Source organism: Berghia stephanieae, chromosome 11, assembly GCF_034508935.2.
Source record: "Berghia stephanieae isolate SIO BIC M18660-M18661 chromosome 11, UCSD_Bste_1.3, whole genome shotgun sequence".
Taxonomy (NCBI): domain Eukaryota; kingdom Metazoa; phylum Mollusca; class Gastropoda; order Nudibranchia; family Aeolidiidae; genus Berghia; species Berghia stephanieae.
Window position 1 is genome coordinate 26,774,855 of NC_088370.1, and position 17,500 is coordinate 26,792,354.

At 34.6% G+C, this 17,500-nt stretch overlaps 1 protein-coding gene across 1 annotated transcript in view; it reads right to left on the reverse strand.

The window, feature by feature from the left end:
* The window catches only part of LOC144957049 (structural maintenance of chromosomes flexible hinge domain-containing protein 1-like), a 62,535-nt gene that overhangs the window by 22,997 nt on the left and 22,038 nt on the right, over positions 1 to 17,500 (reverse strand). The window contains exons 25-36 of the mRNA XM_078887996.1: positions 16,454 to 16,588; positions 15,907 to 16,069; positions 14,642 to 14,709; positions 13,363 to 13,508; positions 10,528 to 10,654; positions 9,045 to 9,128; positions 8,019 to 8,168; positions 5,247 to 5,372; positions 4,440 to 4,519; positions 2,436 to 2,593; positions 1,285 to 1,409; positions 663 to 712 (exon numbers count right to left, since the gene is read on the reverse strand). Of these exons, the coding sequence (XP_078744122.1) occupies positions 663 to 712; positions 1,285 to 1,409; positions 2,436 to 2,593; positions 4,440 to 4,519; positions 5,247 to 5,372; positions 8,019 to 8,168; positions 9,045 to 9,128; positions 10,528 to 10,654; positions 13,363 to 13,508; positions 14,642 to 14,709; positions 15,907 to 16,069; positions 16,454 to 16,588 (1,412 nt within the window). The remainder of the gene's footprint in view (positions 1 to 662; positions 713 to 1,284; positions 1,410 to 2,435; positions 2,594 to 4,439; positions 4,520 to 5,246; positions 5,373 to 8,018; positions 8,169 to 9,044; positions 9,129 to 10,527; positions 10,655 to 13,362; positions 13,509 to 14,641; positions 14,710 to 15,906; positions 16,070 to 16,453; positions 16,589 to 17,500) is intronic.

The following is a 17,500-nucleotide window of genomic DNA, read 5'->3' on the forward strand; positions in this document are numbered from 1 at the left end:
TAGTGGATACTGCCCTATATAAAAGCTCAACTTGTTATCTGGATTCACAACAAAGACGTTAAGATCTAAGGCTAATCCATTTATAGCATTGACCAAGAAATTACTCGGCCACTTCGCATGACATTGCATAAGGTTTTGGGGGTTGTTTGTTTTGTTTTTTTCAGATATGACAAAAAGAAAAAAAGAAAGAATCTGCCATGAAGGAAAACTTATCAGTTCACAAAACTTTATTGTAAGTTTCAAAACCTTAGAAATGTATATAAAATAGATATGAACATTCATATAGTGCATTTCCAATGATTTACCATGCTAAATGCGCTTCACAGTCGTTCATTTATGCCCCCCAGCTGACTATAAGGAATCATACTACCACTTCATACAGTACCAGGGGTCTGTTAGGCATCCTTTTTTTGTACTCACAATTTTACAATATCCATCACTGCCTATGGCCAGGTACTCATTCTCACCTGAGTCGAGTGGGGTAATGTGTGTGTCAAGTGTCTTACCCAAGGACACAACATTAGGACAAGAATTTTCCACGACCATTGTCACCATACTGCCAGTGGTCATGCTTAAAATTGCTGGACTTTTTCACAAGACAAGGCACCGTACCGCTGACCAACCTAGTACCTACACAATATTCCAAATCATCTAAGACTTACTTGAACAAAAACAATCCTGGCCCTGTAGGAGTTGCCAAAGGTGGAGCTGCCTGAAGGATGAAAAAAAATAAATATAAAAACAAATGAAAAAATAATAGATTAGAGAAACATGATCGAGAGGAAGGGTGGGGGTGGGGGTTGTGGTCTTGTGGTGTGACACTCGCGATTTTTTTTTTTTAATGACTGCCAAAAGGAAATTAAGTAGGAAAATTAATTGCACTCCTTTCCCCCTTCCCCATTCCATTACCTAATACATGTGGTATGTAGTTTTGCCAGCTGTGCGGGAATACTGTTTTTATGTGCTTGGTGGCAAAGTTGGTGGTCAATTCTTTACAGAATTATCCATTGTTAAGAAATTTTCTGACGTTCTGATTCCACTTTTGGAATATGAAGGGTTGGCAGGTCTGTAGGATGCCAGCCTACCACAAAGTACTTTCCACCAGCTCTAACAGACCCAGCTACCAAATAACCACTGCTGAGTGGACATGGGTGTCGGATAAAAATCTCGACTTCACCCGGGATCTATCTCAACCCTTTGTGTGTGAAGCGAGTGCTCTACCAACTGAACAATTGGGATCCCCAACTTCTGGCCTCAATGGAGTTAATTCTGTTTCAAACCTACCTCCAAATCAGCCGGCTGTTGTTTGACCATGGAGTACTCTCCCTTCCAAACACTCATCTGTAGATATTGGCCGTCTGCCACATTCATGACTGAGTCGTCTTCTGCTATCACGGTCACTGTAAAATCTGTCAGAAAAATATTGTAATGTGATGTAAATAATTAATTTATACAGCGTGCAGAATCCACAAAATAATAATAATAATAATATTAATGATAATTATAATAGTAATAATAATAATAATAAATATATAATATAATAATATATAATAATAATAATAATAATAATAATAATAATAATATAATAATAATAATAATAATAATAATAGAAATAATGTTGATGATGACGACGACGATGATGATGATTATGATGATATTAAAAATAATAATGATTAGCATATTTCTATAGCGCCTTTTACGGAAACCTCTAAGAGCTTAAAAATCAATTAGTTTACACAGAATACTCTAAGGCGCCACACATACAAAGACAAAAGGTAACTTAACACTACTCAAAAGCCTGTCTGAATAGAAATATTTTCAAAAGTTGCAGCTTCAATACTGAAGATAGACACAATATCTGTGTGGTGTTGGATGGTGTTAGGTTATGGAATCCATACTGTTGCAGCTTCAATACTGAAGACAGACACAATATCTGTGTGGTGTTGGATGGTGTTAGGTTATGGCTCTGTATCCAATCCAAACTGTTGCAGCTTCAATACTGAAGATAGACACAATATCTGTGTGGTGTGGGATGGTGTTAAGTTATGGCTCTGTATCGCAATAATTATGACCTCCTGTATTAGACATGTATTCTAATTGACAAGTAAATTTTTCATAAGTGTCAGAATTTCTCAAGCTGTCGAGGAAGGATTTCGATAACCGTATTGTACTTCGGGGAAAAAGGACTGAATTTGTGCATTTACAGAGCCTTTTCCAAGGACTCAAACTATGTGCCGAGCAAGGCTTGAACCCAGGACTTTCCAATCTGAAAAGCGAGTGTCAGGCCACAAGACCACATAGCCGCACAATCAAAGCTGACAGCAATGGGCATAGGGTAGCAAGCAATTGCTACTGTCCATTTCACACTATATAAACAAGGATAAACTCTGGCTCCATGAGTGGGCTCATGGCTCTGAAGGGACTATGCTACTAACCTGGTAACGTGTGTCCAGCAATGACTGTTGTCTTGGAGTTGTAGTCGACACTCAATGCCTTGACCTTATGGGGGTCGGGCTGAATGTGGAGGATCAGCTTGGGACCATTGATGACAGCTTTGCCAAACACAGCTTTTGGCTGCAGCTCATATTTGCCACTGGTAAAGAAAGATAGACAGTATTTTCAGCATTTAGATCTCTCTTGATGACAACTTTGCCAAACACAGCTGCAGCTCATATTTGCCACTGGTAAGAATAACAGACAGTATTTTCAGTATTTATATATCTCTTGATGACAGCTTTGCCAAACACAGCTTTTGGCTGCAGCTCATATTTGCCACTGGTAAAGAAAGATAGACAGTATTTTCAGTATTTAGATCTCTCTTGATGACAGCTTTGCCAAATACAGCTTTTGGCTGCAGCTCATATTTGCCACTGGTAAGAATAACAGACAGTATTTTCAGTATCTGAAGATTTGTGCAAAACGGTGGTGGAGGGCATCCTTGAAGGAAAGTTTGGATGGACAGGAATGAAGATGGAAGAACTCTTGGAGAAGGCCAACAACAGAGAAGAATGGCGGAAAATGATGAGAGCTGCATCCCATGTATCTCCCCCCCCCCCCCCCCCCCCCGACGATCATCAGATCATGGGATGAATAAATGATTGAATGAAATGAATTTTCAGTATTTATATCTCTCCTACAGCTCTAACCCTCTCCTTACCAACTGTGACAAAATAGGGAGCATGCACTGGTGTAAATTAAAGATTTGAAAAAAAGTGTGTTTGAAACAGTGTCAGACAAAGCACAAAGAAGAATACAAGAAAAAAACCATCTCAAAATAAAAATCAGCCCGCCTTGACTAGGGATCGAACCCAGTAATGGCAGCACGTCTGACCGGTAATCTGGTGGTCTGAGGTTCGATCCCCCAATCAAAACAGGCTGAATTATTGGAATGGGGGTTCTTTTTTCCTTGTATTCTTCTCTCTGCATATTTGTCTGGCACTGCATAATACACACTTTTCAGATCTTTTCCTTACCAACTGTAGGAAAATTATCACATTCGGTTCAATACTAACAATATTTTTCTTATTCAAATGTGTTGTACAAATCACAAAATTTGAACAAAAATTTTTGTTAAATATAATAATAATAATAATGATAATAATAATAATAATAATAATAATAATAATAATAATAATAATAATAATAATAATAATAATAATAATAATATAATAATAATAATAATAATAATAATAATAATAATGATATAATGAAATTATATAGCACCTAATAATCCCAATCAAATTGGCAATTTACAGCAACTTATCATAATATCTAGTACACTCTATATATAAAACTGACATGTCAAAAACCACATTTACATAATGGGAGATTTATTATTTTTCTCATTCATTCATTCAATAATTATCTGAAGGCTGGTTTTCCAAAACTCGTAAAGTCGATTTTTCTATTTTATTGAGATTTTCCATCCATCCATGAGAAATATTGAAATGTAAACTTTATTTTAAGCATCAATTGGCACAAGAATTTCCCTAGATTTGTTTGAATTTGAAGTTCAAATATGATAAAATGATAGACTGGATGAGAAATTATAGGCGAAATAATCTTCAGTAACTCAAAATGGGAAAAAAAGGAGTAAGGGAGTTTAGGAAAACCACTCTTCATTTATATATCATACCTAAATAAATAACAATGTGAAATTGAATGTAAGCTTCAATTTAATATACGAAACAGATAAAATGGACGTTTCGGGTTTCCCCTTTATCAACAAAACAGGATGAATGAAACACTACAGATGAATGAGATGTCACAATATCTTATTCGTCTATAGTGTTTCATTCATCCTGTTTGGTTGATAAAGGGGAAACCCGAAAAGTCCATTTTATCTGTTTTCGTATATTAAATTGAAGCTTACATTCAATTTCACATTATTACTTATTTCTTCGAGCATTGAGCAGCAACATTTACATAATATGACATACCTGGGAGCTGAGGGAGTAAGCACACCAAAATCAGCAATTCCATTACTGTTGGTCAGCACGGAGCCTGGCATTGGATTTAGCTGAAACAAAAGGAACAGCTCAATGACAGAAATATAGAAATATAGGTAAAAAAACAAAACAAAAAAACAAACAAAAAATCTTGTAAAAGGAAAAGATTACTTCACTAAGGGGAGTACCGATAGCTCAGTTAGTAGAGCTCTAGCTTCGCAAAGGGACCAAGATCAATCCCTGGTGCAGTCGAGAGTTTTTTTCTGAAGTCTATTATACATTCTTATATAATAGTTCATTAATAAGTTTGTGCTGAAAAAAAAATTTAAAAATTCTTTATTAATAAAAAACAAATACCAAAAGAAAAGAAAATAGAAAAATATGGAAAGGATAAGGATGAAAAAAACCCAAAAGAAGTCTTATCAGTCTCATTCAAACAAGGTCATTCTCTTCATGTATTTTTATATTACTAATCATTATCATTATAATAATAATAATAATAATAATAATAATAATAATAATAATAATAATAATAATAATAATAATAATAATAATAATAATAATAATAATAATAATAATAATTATAAAAATAATAATAAATAGTATCTATATTATATAGTGCATAATCATGACAAGGTATGCTCTATATGCTTTACATCAGCAATTCTTAAATAATATCACTAGCATCACTAGCACACATCACTCACAAAGGCACGTTCCCAGAACATTATTTATGAAGAAATTTATATTTTTTAAATTTTTTCTTCCCTCTGGTTTTTAAATCATTATCATAATCACCTTGAGTTTGGCATCCTTGGCCACATGAACTTTGACATCCGGAGTCTTGCTATCATTCCCATCAGCATCCAGTAGTTTGACCTTGAAGGGTTGGAGAAGGGGCCGATCACTGTGGGCCGTCGATGTCTGGAAGCAGAAGAAGACAAACACAGTTATGACTCTGTGCCAAATAAGAGAAAAATGGGACACCCGACCTTTAAGTGTGGATAAAACATTATTAAACGGTTATCATAACTTTTTACTCCTGGCTAAGGGGATCGCAAATTGCTTGAACTTTGACCTGTAAAATTGTTATTGTTTTTTTTTTCGTTAGTTCCGTTGATATTGGAATTTGAATCATGTAAAAAGGGCCAAAAGCTTGAGAAAAAATCTGTCAAGGAGTACCTAGGTTACTTTTCATTTTCTAATATATCCCCAATTGCTCTGAAACAGCATTTCTCAGGCTTATACCATTGCTAAATAATTACTTTATCTCTATGGAGACCGAAATTGACGTAGTTTGTCAAAAGTAGTGATTACTGTAGCATTACTTTTCTATCACTTAGACTTCAATTTGGTTGTCCTCATTAGGAAATGCGAAGAACCAATTATTTACTTTGATTTTGAATACAAAAACCAATAAAAAACAGAATGATTTATTAGTTCTATACACAAAGACCTGGAATTCACTCATTTGTGAGGCCTTCGAGTATGTTTAAAAATATAATTATCGGCGAACAATCAAATTGTTGTCCTTTACCGTACTAGGTCGATAAAATTGTTCCAATTACAATAAACATTAGTTAATGTAATTATTGCATAATAATATAATTATTAGGGACATTCAGTTGTTAAAAAGAATTCATTTAATTATACCCTATTATAATTAAAAACTTCTTTTGCGAAAAAAAAAAATCACCTTGCACGCGATCAGCGAGAGACAACTCTAAAAACTGTGACAGATTTCCCCCACTCTTATTTGACATTGCGTCTTATAGACGAGCTGTTGTCATTCAAGCAACAAATAGACTAATATGCGGCTACGTGGTCTAGTGGCATGACACGTGCCTTTAGATCGGAAGGTCCTGAATTAGTACCGCTCTGAGCAGCGGATAGTTGAGTCCTTGGAAAAAGGCTCTTTACTCACATTCTCTCACCATATTCAGGTGTAAAATGAGTACCTACCTGTTAACAGCGCTGTCTCTGTCATAAAAATCGTAATATCACTTAATAGGCCTCAAGTCTCATCCAACAAATTAAAGTGTTGCTGATGGCTAGGGATCCCTTGTAAAGTACTTTGAGCATGTTTTGTGGATGTTCTGCTATATAACGCTCAAAAATAGAGGAAATTATCCCACATCTGAGACAGGCATCAAATAGACAGCAATGGGGATTCCTCTGCACAGACATTGAGAAGGCTGTTGAGGTTGCAAAGTCGGTCAAGATCAAATGAAGTAGCAGGCACCAGTGTTAGATAAAGATCTGAACAAGTGTGTATGAAGAGGTGCAAGACTAAGCAAGCAAGAAGAATACAAGAAAAGAAAACCATCCCAAAAAATAAGTCTACCTTGACTGGGGATCGAAACTCAAGACCTTCTGATTACCGGTAATCAAAAGGTCTGAGGTTCGATCCCCAGTCGAGGTAGACTGATTTTTTGGGATGGTTTTCTTTTCTTGTATTCTTCTTGCTTGCTTTGTCTGGCACCTCTTCATACACACTTGTTGAGATCTTTAAAGTCAGTCACTATGCCAGCAAGCAGAACTAAGTCAAGTAAGTCAAACAAAGGAATGGGCATTCCAAAATACATCTGACCCATCCATTCCATTCCAAGACCTTGAGCTGTATATTGTGGTGGCCCACTAGCAATGAGCAATGAGAATACATCTAATATTACACTCTCTTTATGGAAAAAGATGAGACAGACTATATGAAAAAAATAGAAACAAAAAAAAACAAAAAAACGAACTTCTGTATAGCACAATCTCCACTAAACATGCTCAAAGAGCTTTACAAGGGTACATTGACCAACAGCAAAATGTAACATGTATGACAAGACATGATACCTGGTAGGCGATATTACATATATATATTACATATATTTTTTTTCGACAGAAGCTGTTAACAGCTGAGTACTCATTTTACACCTGACTACAGTGAGAGAATGTGAGTTAAGAGCCTTTTCCAAGGACTCAACTAAGCGCCGCTAAGAGCGGATTTCAAATCCTGTCCAAAGGAGAGTGTCAAACCTTAAGACCTCATAGGCGCACAAATACAACCACAACATTGGAAACTGAAGAGTTATGTAAATCAACATTCAAGGCTAAACAAGGGGATGAGATTATATAATATGTGTGCATCCCTGACATAATCAGTCGCATGGTGAAAATTTGGTTTTGCGTTTTTTTTTTGCATTTTCTGAAAGCCCAATGTCTCCTGAGTATTTTAATCTTTATGTGAAGCAAATCGGGTGGTTTTTCATGAAGATATGGTCATATGTATAGGCTAGGGTGAGAAATCCTAATTTTGAGAACATCGCTTCCAAAGTTGACAAGAGTTGAAATTAAGTATAATAATTACCTTCATAAAAAAAAAAATTAAAATAAAATATTTAGGAGGAGAATTCAATTAAAATATTTCATCAATATATAGAAAAATGTTTGATTTAATGATTTTTGATAACTCATTTTCCATAAAAATTTACCTCTTGACTAAAATTGTCAAAATCTCCGTTCAAAGCTTTTCACCATGCGACTGATTATCTCAAGGACGCCCACATATAATGATAAACATACCTGACCAGTCCACTCCATGACCTCTAACTGAGTCGGAGGTCCACTTGCTATACGAATGCCACCAATTTTACACTCCAGCTCGTGGAAACTGATGAGAATGTCCTTCGACCCCGGAGAGTCAAATATCAGGTTAGACAAACAGCAGGAATTCTGGGGTAGGATTTATAAGAACATTTGAAAAATAAAAATACAGTAGAATTTAGAATTTTAATAAAATGAATTTGTCATTTTTTATACATTAAATAAACAAATTTTTCTATTTCTTACTTCCGAAAATAATATCGGTTTTACAAAGGGTCCCTGACCAACACCAACACATAGAATGTAGAACGAGACATGATGCCTGTTAGGCGATATTACAAATTTTTTGACAGAGACAACACTGTTGACGGCCAGGTACTCATTTTACACCTGAGTTAACTGTGAGAGAATGTGAGTAAAGAGCCTTTTCCAAAGACTCAAATATGCGCCGAGCGAGGCTCGAACCCAGGACCTTCCGACCCGAAAGCAAGTGTCAAACCACTAGACCACATAGCTGCATATCTAAGATCTGAAAAAGTGAAGGCATTCTGGACTTATTTTACTTTATCAATATTTCCCTAATTCTGTTATCAATAATAATGGTAACATCTGTAATAAATTTCCATAACGGTTTAATAAAAATAATCTCATCTCACTTATTAAAAGTTTCAATGCAGTTTTCAAGAACATTTAAAACACACATTGAATGAGTTAGGGGGTCCCAATAGCTCAGTTGGCAGAGCACTCACTTCACAGACAAAGGGACCAAGATCGATCCCGGATGAAGTACAGATATTTTTTTCTGTCCACCCAACAGTGATCGGTGGCTGGATCTGACAGAAGTACTTTGCCACAGACTAGCATCCTATCCAAAGAATAACAAGCAATTACTTTTGTCCATGTCACGCTATGACCTTCAGTTTCATGGCGCCCAATGGCTCTAAACGAGGACTACTTTGATGGAGCGAACTTTTAAAAATTGAAGATAATCATAGCTTTACTTACAACAGCTTTGATTTGAACTTTGACATCTTTTGTCCTCAAGGAATCCGACTCAGTAACCATCTTTTGCCACTCTTGTAAAGAGCTCTGGAATAGAAATGGTCAATTATATGCAATTATCTAAAAAACCTTGGCCTTCTCATGGTTAGTCTCACAAAGATGCATTTTCTGCATGAGAGATGTTAGCAGCTTAATTAAATAGATGTAAAACTAGTTCAAACAAAGAACAAAGAAAAGATTCAAGAGCAATCTCTTAACCCTCTCTCCTTACCAACCTATAGGAACATCGTCACATTCGTTACGATGCAACCGACAATTTTCTCATTCTGATGTCTCTTGTGCATCACAAAATGTAAAGAAATGCTTTGATTACAGCTATAAATACTAAACACTGTGTTGTAGACATCGTTTTGCTGGACAACATTCTGTATAGAACGCACTTGTTACTTTTTTGTATGATTAGGAAAAGTCTATTTTTGTGTCGGGTGGGTGTGAATTTTCGGGGGAAATTCTAAAAATGGCTGGTAAGGAGAGAGTGAATCACCAATATCTGACATCTATGTACACACAATGAAGAGATGATTTAGAAGAGAGAAAAAAAAATGATTGGGTTTTCTTTCCATACAAAACAAAATAACATTAAACTGACCATATCCCTTTCACTATAACAGACCTGCCAGATTGAAAACTTCAAATTTAGTAATTTTTATGTCAATTTTTCGTAATTTTACAAGGAAATTTGTAATATCTGAAATCGTGTATGAACAACCACAATATTATTATCATTATTATTATTATTATTATCAGTAGTAGTAGTAGTAGAGTAGTAGTAGTAGTAGTAGTAGTAGTAGTAGTAGTAGTAGTAGTAGTAGTAGTAGTAGTAGTAGTAGTAGTAGTAGTATAGTAGTAGTAGTAGTAGTAGAGCAGCAGCAGCAGCAGCAGCAGCAGCAGTAGTAGTAGTAGTAGTAGTAGTAGTAGTAGTAGTAGTAGTAGTAGTAGTAGTAGTAGTAGTTGTTGTTGTTCTTCTTCTGATCCTTATTAGTATTATTACTAAGAATTAAAAATTCATAATTTTCAATAAAAATTCGAAGCAGCAGCAGCATTAGTAGTAGTAGTAGTAGTAGTAGTAGTAGTAGTAGTAGTAGTAGTAGTAGTAGTAGTAGTAGTAGTAGTAGTAGTAGTAGTAGTAGTAGTAGTTGTTGTTGTTCTTCTTCTGATCCTTATTAGTATTATTACTAAGAATTAAAAATTCATAATTTTCAATAAAAATTCGAATCGGCCATGAAATTTGTCTAAAATTCGTAAAATTGCGAAAAATTCGTAAGCTTCGGCAAGTATGCTATAAGACCCCAGTTTCACGCTGCAGAAACTAGTAGGAAAAATTCTTCTCCTGCTCCATTGGCCTAATCCTAATGGCTCTAAAGGACTATTTTTTTTATTATTTTGAATCCAAGACTGTGCCTCTAACTCTAAACATACAACATACCAGGACAGGATTGCCATGCTTGTCTTTTCTAGTTAGCAGGATGGTACCCTTTAATGCCTCCCCCTTGAAGGCAGACATCTCTCCCACCACTGCATACTCCATTACAGTTGCTTCTCCTGCACGAGCTCTGAGGTGAAAAAGGAATGAAATGTGCTCACAAAAAGCAGAATTTTCTTTTTTTTTTTAGTAATCAAAAACATCCTTCTTATTGAAGGTATATAAATAAATTAACCTGACTGTCTCCTGCTCAACAAAAGACTCCAGACATGGCCCAGGTAAAACCAAGAACGAGAGCACAAAGAGATAAGAAAGGACAAATGATATTGGAGAAACGAAGAGAGAGCAAGTCCACAAATATTAACTGCTAAATTTTGGTTTGAAAATCCAAATCTATAACAAGAAAAAAAGAGCTTGGTTTGGAAATCCAAATCTACAACAAGAAAAAAAGAGCTTGGTTTGAAAATCCAAATCTACAACAAGAAAAAAAGAGCTTGTTTTGAAAATCCAAATCTACAAGAAAAAAAGAGCTTGGTTTGAAAATCCAAATCTACAACAAGTAAAAAAGAGCTTGGTTTGGAAATCCAAATCTACAACAAGTAAAAAAGAGCTTGGTTTGAAAATCCAAATCTACAACAAGAAAAAAAGAGCTTGTTTTGAAAATCCAAATCTACAAGAAAAAAAGAGCTTGGTTTGAAAATCCAAATCTACAACAAGTAAAAAAGAGCTTGGTTTGAAAATCCAAATCTACAACAAGTAAAAAAGAGCTTGGTTTGAAAATCCAAATCTACAACAAGAAAAAAAGAGCTTGGTTTGAAAATCCAAATCTACAACAAGTAAAAAAGAGTTTGGTTTGAAAATCCAAATCTACAACAAGAAAAAAAGAGCTTGTTTGAAAATCCAAATCTACAACAAGTAAAAAAGAGTTTGGTTTGAAAATCCAAATCTACAACAAGAAAAAAAGAGCTTGTTTGAAAATCCAAATCTACAACAAGAAAAAAAGAGCTTGGTTTGAAAATCCAAATCTACAAGAAAAAAAGAGCTTGGTTTGAAAATCCAAATCTACAAGAAAAAAAGAGCTTGGTTTGAAAATCCAAATCTACAAGAAAAAAAGAGTTTGGTTTGAAAATCCAAATCTACAAGAAAAAAAGAGCTTGGTTTGAAAATCCAAATCTACAAGAAAAAAAGAGCTTGGTTTGAAAATCCAAATCTACAACAAGTAAAAAAGTGCTTAGTTTGAAAATCCAAATCTACAAGAAAAAAAGTGCTTGGTTTGAAAATCCAAATCTACAAGAAAAAAAGTGCTTGGTTTGAAAATCCAAATCTACAAGAAAAAAAGTGCTTGGTTTGAAAATCCAAATCTACAACAAGAAAAAAAGAGTTTGGTTTGAAAATCCAAATTTACAACAAGAAAAAAAGAGCTTGTTTGAAAATCCAAATCTACAACAAGAAAAAAAGAGCTTGTTTGAAAATCCAAATCTACAACAAGAAAAAAAGAGCTTGTTTGAAAATCCAAATCTACAACAAGTAAAAAAGAGCTTGGTTTGAAAATCCAAATTTACAACAAGAAAAAAAGAGCTTGGTTTGAAAATCCAAATCTACAAGTAAAAAAGAGCTTGGTTTGAAAATCCAAATCTACAAGAAAAAAAGAGCTTGGTTTGAAAATCCAAATCTACAAGAAAAAAAGAGCTTGGTTTGAAAATCCAAATCTACAACAAGTAAAAAAGAGCTTGGTTTGAAAATCCAAATCTACAACAAGTAAAAAAGAGCTTGGTTTGAAAATCCAAATCTACAAGAAAAAAAGAGCTTGGTTTGAAAATCCAAATCTACAAGAAAAAAAGAGCTTGGTTTGAAAATCCAAATCTACAACAAGTAAAAAAGTGCTTGGTTTGAAAATCCAAATCTACAACAAGTAAAAAAGAGCTTGGTTTGAAAATCCAAATTTACAACAAGAAAAAAAGAGTTTGGTTTGAAAATCCAAATCTACAACAAGTAAAAAAGTGCTTGGTTTGAAAATCCAAATCTACAAGAAAAAAAGTGCTTGGTTTGAAAATCCAAATCTACAACAAGAAAAAAAGAGTTTGGTTTGAAAATCCAAATTTACAACAAGAAAAAAAGAGCTTGTTTGAAAATCCAAATCTACAAGAAAAAAAGAGCTTGTTTGAAAATCCAAATCTACAACAAGAAAAAAAGAGTTTGGTTTGAAAATCCAAATTTACAACAAGAAAAAAAGAGCTAAATTTGGCCACCAAATAAATGTTATTTTAATATACCCATCAAACCTGAATAAGTAGTAAATCTGCTTTCAGAGGGGGTCCTGATAGCACAGTTGATAGAGCACTCATTTCACATGCAAACAGACCGAGATCGATCTGATCTCCCTGCCCACCCAGTCTGTTAGACCTGACTGAAAGTACTTTGCAATAGACTAGTGTCCTATCCAAAGAGTAGCAAGCAATTGCTATTGTCTGTTTCACGCTATAGAAACCGGGATAAACTCAGGTTTTATGGCCCATTATTCCTCTTCTAATCCAGTGAATAAATTTATCCATTATTATTATTATTATTATTATTATTATTATTATTATTATTATTATTATTATTATTATTATTATTATTATTATTATTATTATTATTATTATTATTTTTATCATTATCACCATCATAATAATTATTATTATAATTATGAATATTATGCGAGAGGATGTTAAATAGGCAGTGACTTCTAAACCAGGTTAGAGTAAAGTCAAACCTCACTTGTACAGGGTTAATTTTAACAACATGACCAAAAACCCTAGCTAATAAAGGGTTAATGAATCGGTACCAAATAAAACTTACTTCAGATTGAAAGGGACCTCAATCCAGCCTGCTTCGGCTACGCTGACCAGACTGTACTTGGTCTCCGATACCAGCGAAGGGACTTTGATGGGGGGTAACCGTCGTTTTAACGCCATGCTGACAGGGACCTTGGGACTCCAATTGACCTACACAACAGAAATACACACTTCCCTTAAATTACACTATTAAATTAGAGTAAATTTTGTTTAAATAATAATAATAATAATAATAATAATAATAATAATAATAATAATAATAATAATAATAATAATAATAATAATAATAATGATGATAATAATAATAATAATGATAATAATAATAAAGTGTTCTTTTATAGCGCTAAATGCTGAACAAAGCCTCAAAGCACTTTACAATATACTTATCAAAACATAAACATACTCATACCAAGCCAAACAGACACACACAACAGTCGGACACACTAACTATGCAAGTTTTACAAAATGAAATTGACATTCGACAAAATGGAATAAAAAATTAAAACGAATAATTTACTCATATTTTTTTTTTTTTTTTTTTTAAGGTGTGGAGCGGACATTTACATCAATCATGATGAGACAAAAAAGGATATGGAGAAGTACTCGATGAAAACAAAAACATAAAAAATGGCACATGAAATGTTTCGAGATCGTATCACTAGCAGACAAAATGTACCCAATACTTTTCCGACATCTGTCTGTATTTTAAGTGCTGTATTAATGTTTTTCTTGTTTTTGTAATGGCTGAAGAAGGGGGTTGAGCCAAAAAAGTTCCATGTTTAGTATTTGGTTCTTTTTCGAAGCTGTTATATTCATTTTTTCGTCCATCACTGAGGCAGAATTCTGAGACTCACCAATAAATGTTTTGGATTTCCCCTTTAACAACAGACAGGACGACGAATAAAACACAAAAATAAAGATATTGATTATTGAACTTGAGCTTTTTATATATATATATAGCGCAATATCCACTAAACGTGCTCAAAGCGCTTTACAAAGGGTCCCTGACCAACAACAACATTTAACATGTAGAACCAGACATGATGCTTGTTAGGGGATATTACAATTTTTTTCTGATGGAGACAATGCTGTTTACGGCCAGATACTCATTTTTACATCTGAGTATGGTGAGAAAATGTGAGTAAAAAGAGCCTTTTCCAAGGATTAAACTATGCACCGAGCAAGGCTCGAACCCAGAACCTTCAAAGTGACAAGTCAAGACCTCTCGATTGAAGGCACAGGTTACATTCAATCTTTAATTAATCTTTAATCTTTAGAATCACCTTAATCTTGGCCGCTATCTTGTCGTCCATGTCAATCTCATTACCAGCCTCGTTAAAAATACGGAAAGCTGGAAAAAAATGAGGAGGGGGGGGGGGGGGGGTTGTAAGAGGTTGGATGAAATGAAATCACTTTTGAGGAATGAAGATATTAAAAATTATATATAAAGGATGAAAACTTGCTTCATAAACAAATCAGGCAGACTTTAAAAATAAAAAGATTGAACTTGAGGTTTCATAACTACCTAATTCAAAGTCTTTATCAAGCAGAAATTATATCAAATATAAATGAATCATAAATAAGTGATTGTTCAAACTTATAGTGAAATATGAATAAAATGTTTCTGGTTTTGTTTTGTTCTGTTTGTTTTTAAAGGTCATACAGTGCTTGAGACACATTTAGCTCTTATCAGCCCCAGTAAAGAGGAACAAAATGAGATAGTAAAAAAACAAGTGTTCAAATAGGGAACAGATGTAGAATCCTAGAGCACGCGATCGGTGTACTTAGTTTGAGATCACCTAAATGTCTCATTTAGGCAGCAGTACCACTAAGTGGAAAACACTCAAATGTTTACAATACATATTCAAAACAAAAACTATAACTATCAGTACATAACAGATGATCTACAAGGGGGAAAAATATCATCTTCTTAAACTAACACTATACATCTGACTGTTTCTCTCTCATAGCCAAGGACTCCGGCAAGGGCCAGGACAAAACCAATAATTCCCATCCAAGTCAATGACAGAAAGCAATTCTGAAAACAGATAAAGGGGGATAGAAGACAGAGCAAGTGACCTCCTGCCCACCGTGGGAGGTTAAAAAGACCCAGTCCAGATATTTGGTAAGGATTATGAAAACAATAGAGATTATAATGACACACAAAAATGAATATCACAAAGCATGAAGTGTTCTGATAACTAGCGTACAGCCTTGGACCAAATCCCAACCATTTTCATGTTTTTTCCAGAAAAGTCATAACCATCCCATTTAAAAAAAAAAAAGATTTTTTTTTCTTTTTAATAATGAGAACAAACTTATCTCCCTTTTGGCAATCATTTTTTTTTAAATTCACATTTTTAGCTCCTCCCCCAATATTTTTTCTTCTTACGATTATCATCATTTTTGAAAATCGGAATTTAAGAGACAATGGCGGAATAGTGGAAAAGGAAACGTGAAAATAGGAATGATTCCGCCAAAAGCGGAAGGGTTGGTAGGTATGATGAAATCACACAAAGAATGAAAAGCTATTTATTTATCAACTTACTGAGTCCCTCTAAGACGGAACCAGCCACCCTGGTGACATTAGACTTGGGCGTGATCTCCGTCTCCTCTCCGTCATCGTTGGGACAGTACAAACGTAACACGGAGGCAGCAGCACTAGGCACCACTTTAACGACTCGTTCCACTGAGGGGACATTGGGCATTCCCTGGAAAAATTACAACAGTCATGACGTCACTTCCCTTGTAATGACGCATAGTAACTTAGTAACTGGCTCTAAACTATCAGAACAATGGTGGATGACCTGCCAACTTGAAAATTCAAAAATTGCAAATTTTTTAGGAGATAAAAATTGTAGTTGCTATAATTTAACTTTAAAAACAAAAATAAAATTACCCTCACAAGGATTAAATTACACTTCAAAATACGTAAAAGTATGTAGTCTGGCGTCAACTTTCATTTTCAATAAGTTTTTAATGACTTACGAGATGCTCATGAAAATCTGAAAAAGGAGCCAAAATTCTTAATTCTACAAATTTTTCGTGATAGTGGGAAGGTCTGGAATAGCGCTGTAAGAAAACCTGTGTCTTACCTGAATGGTAAAGACAGCAGTGAGAGAAACGTCTCCTTTCATCTTCTTGAGCTGGATGGGTTTCCCTGTCACCTGTCCCAGGCCAGTGCTGGAACAGTCGCAACTGTAAATGGGAAGAAAACCGGCACCACTCAGCTGGGGATGGAATATTATATTTATTTTATTTGTAAAGGTTTTACAGTGCTAGCAACACATTTAGGTCAAATCAGCGCTAGTAAAAAAGATAGAAAATGGGATAGTCAAAAAAGAATATGTTTTGTTTTTGTTTTTAAGGGTTTCACGGCGCTTGCAACACATTTATGTTGTATCAGTGCCAGTAAAAACGAAGAAAATGGGATAGACAAATTCTAGAAATGCAATTAAAGCACCCAGGAAAAAAAGTAAGACAACGGGGAACTGGGATCAAATAGGGATCAGATGTCGATTCAAAGAGCATAACATCAATGTACTTAGTTTGAGATCATCGACAAGTCCCATCCTGACACCAGCACAGGATCCAACAAAGAGGCATACACTCAAATGTTTACATTACACGTTCAAAACAACAAATATAATAATACATAACAGTGAGATGATTTACGAGGGAAAAAATATCATCTCCTAAAACAATAACTATATATATGACTATTTCTTTCCTAGCCAAGAACTCCGGCCAGGGCCAGGACAAAACCAAGTAATCTCATTCCAAGACAAAGACAGAAAGCAAATTGGATAACAGATATAAGGGGATAGAAGACACAGCAAGTGCCACCCTGCCCACCATGGGAGGCCAGGAACCCCACCCAGCAAGAAGTAATAAGACAAAAGGGAATGGTAAAATAGGGCACAGATGTAGATTCCAAGATCACACCATCAGTACACTTAGATTGAGATCACCTAAAAGTATCCTCCAGACACAAGCACAGGATCCCATCAAGAGGAATACACTCAAATGTTTATAAAAAACATGGCATTCAAAGCAAAAAATTGATTACAGTACATAAAAAATCATATAATTATATATGTAAAATAAATACAGTGCATTTCAGATAGATGATTTACAATTAC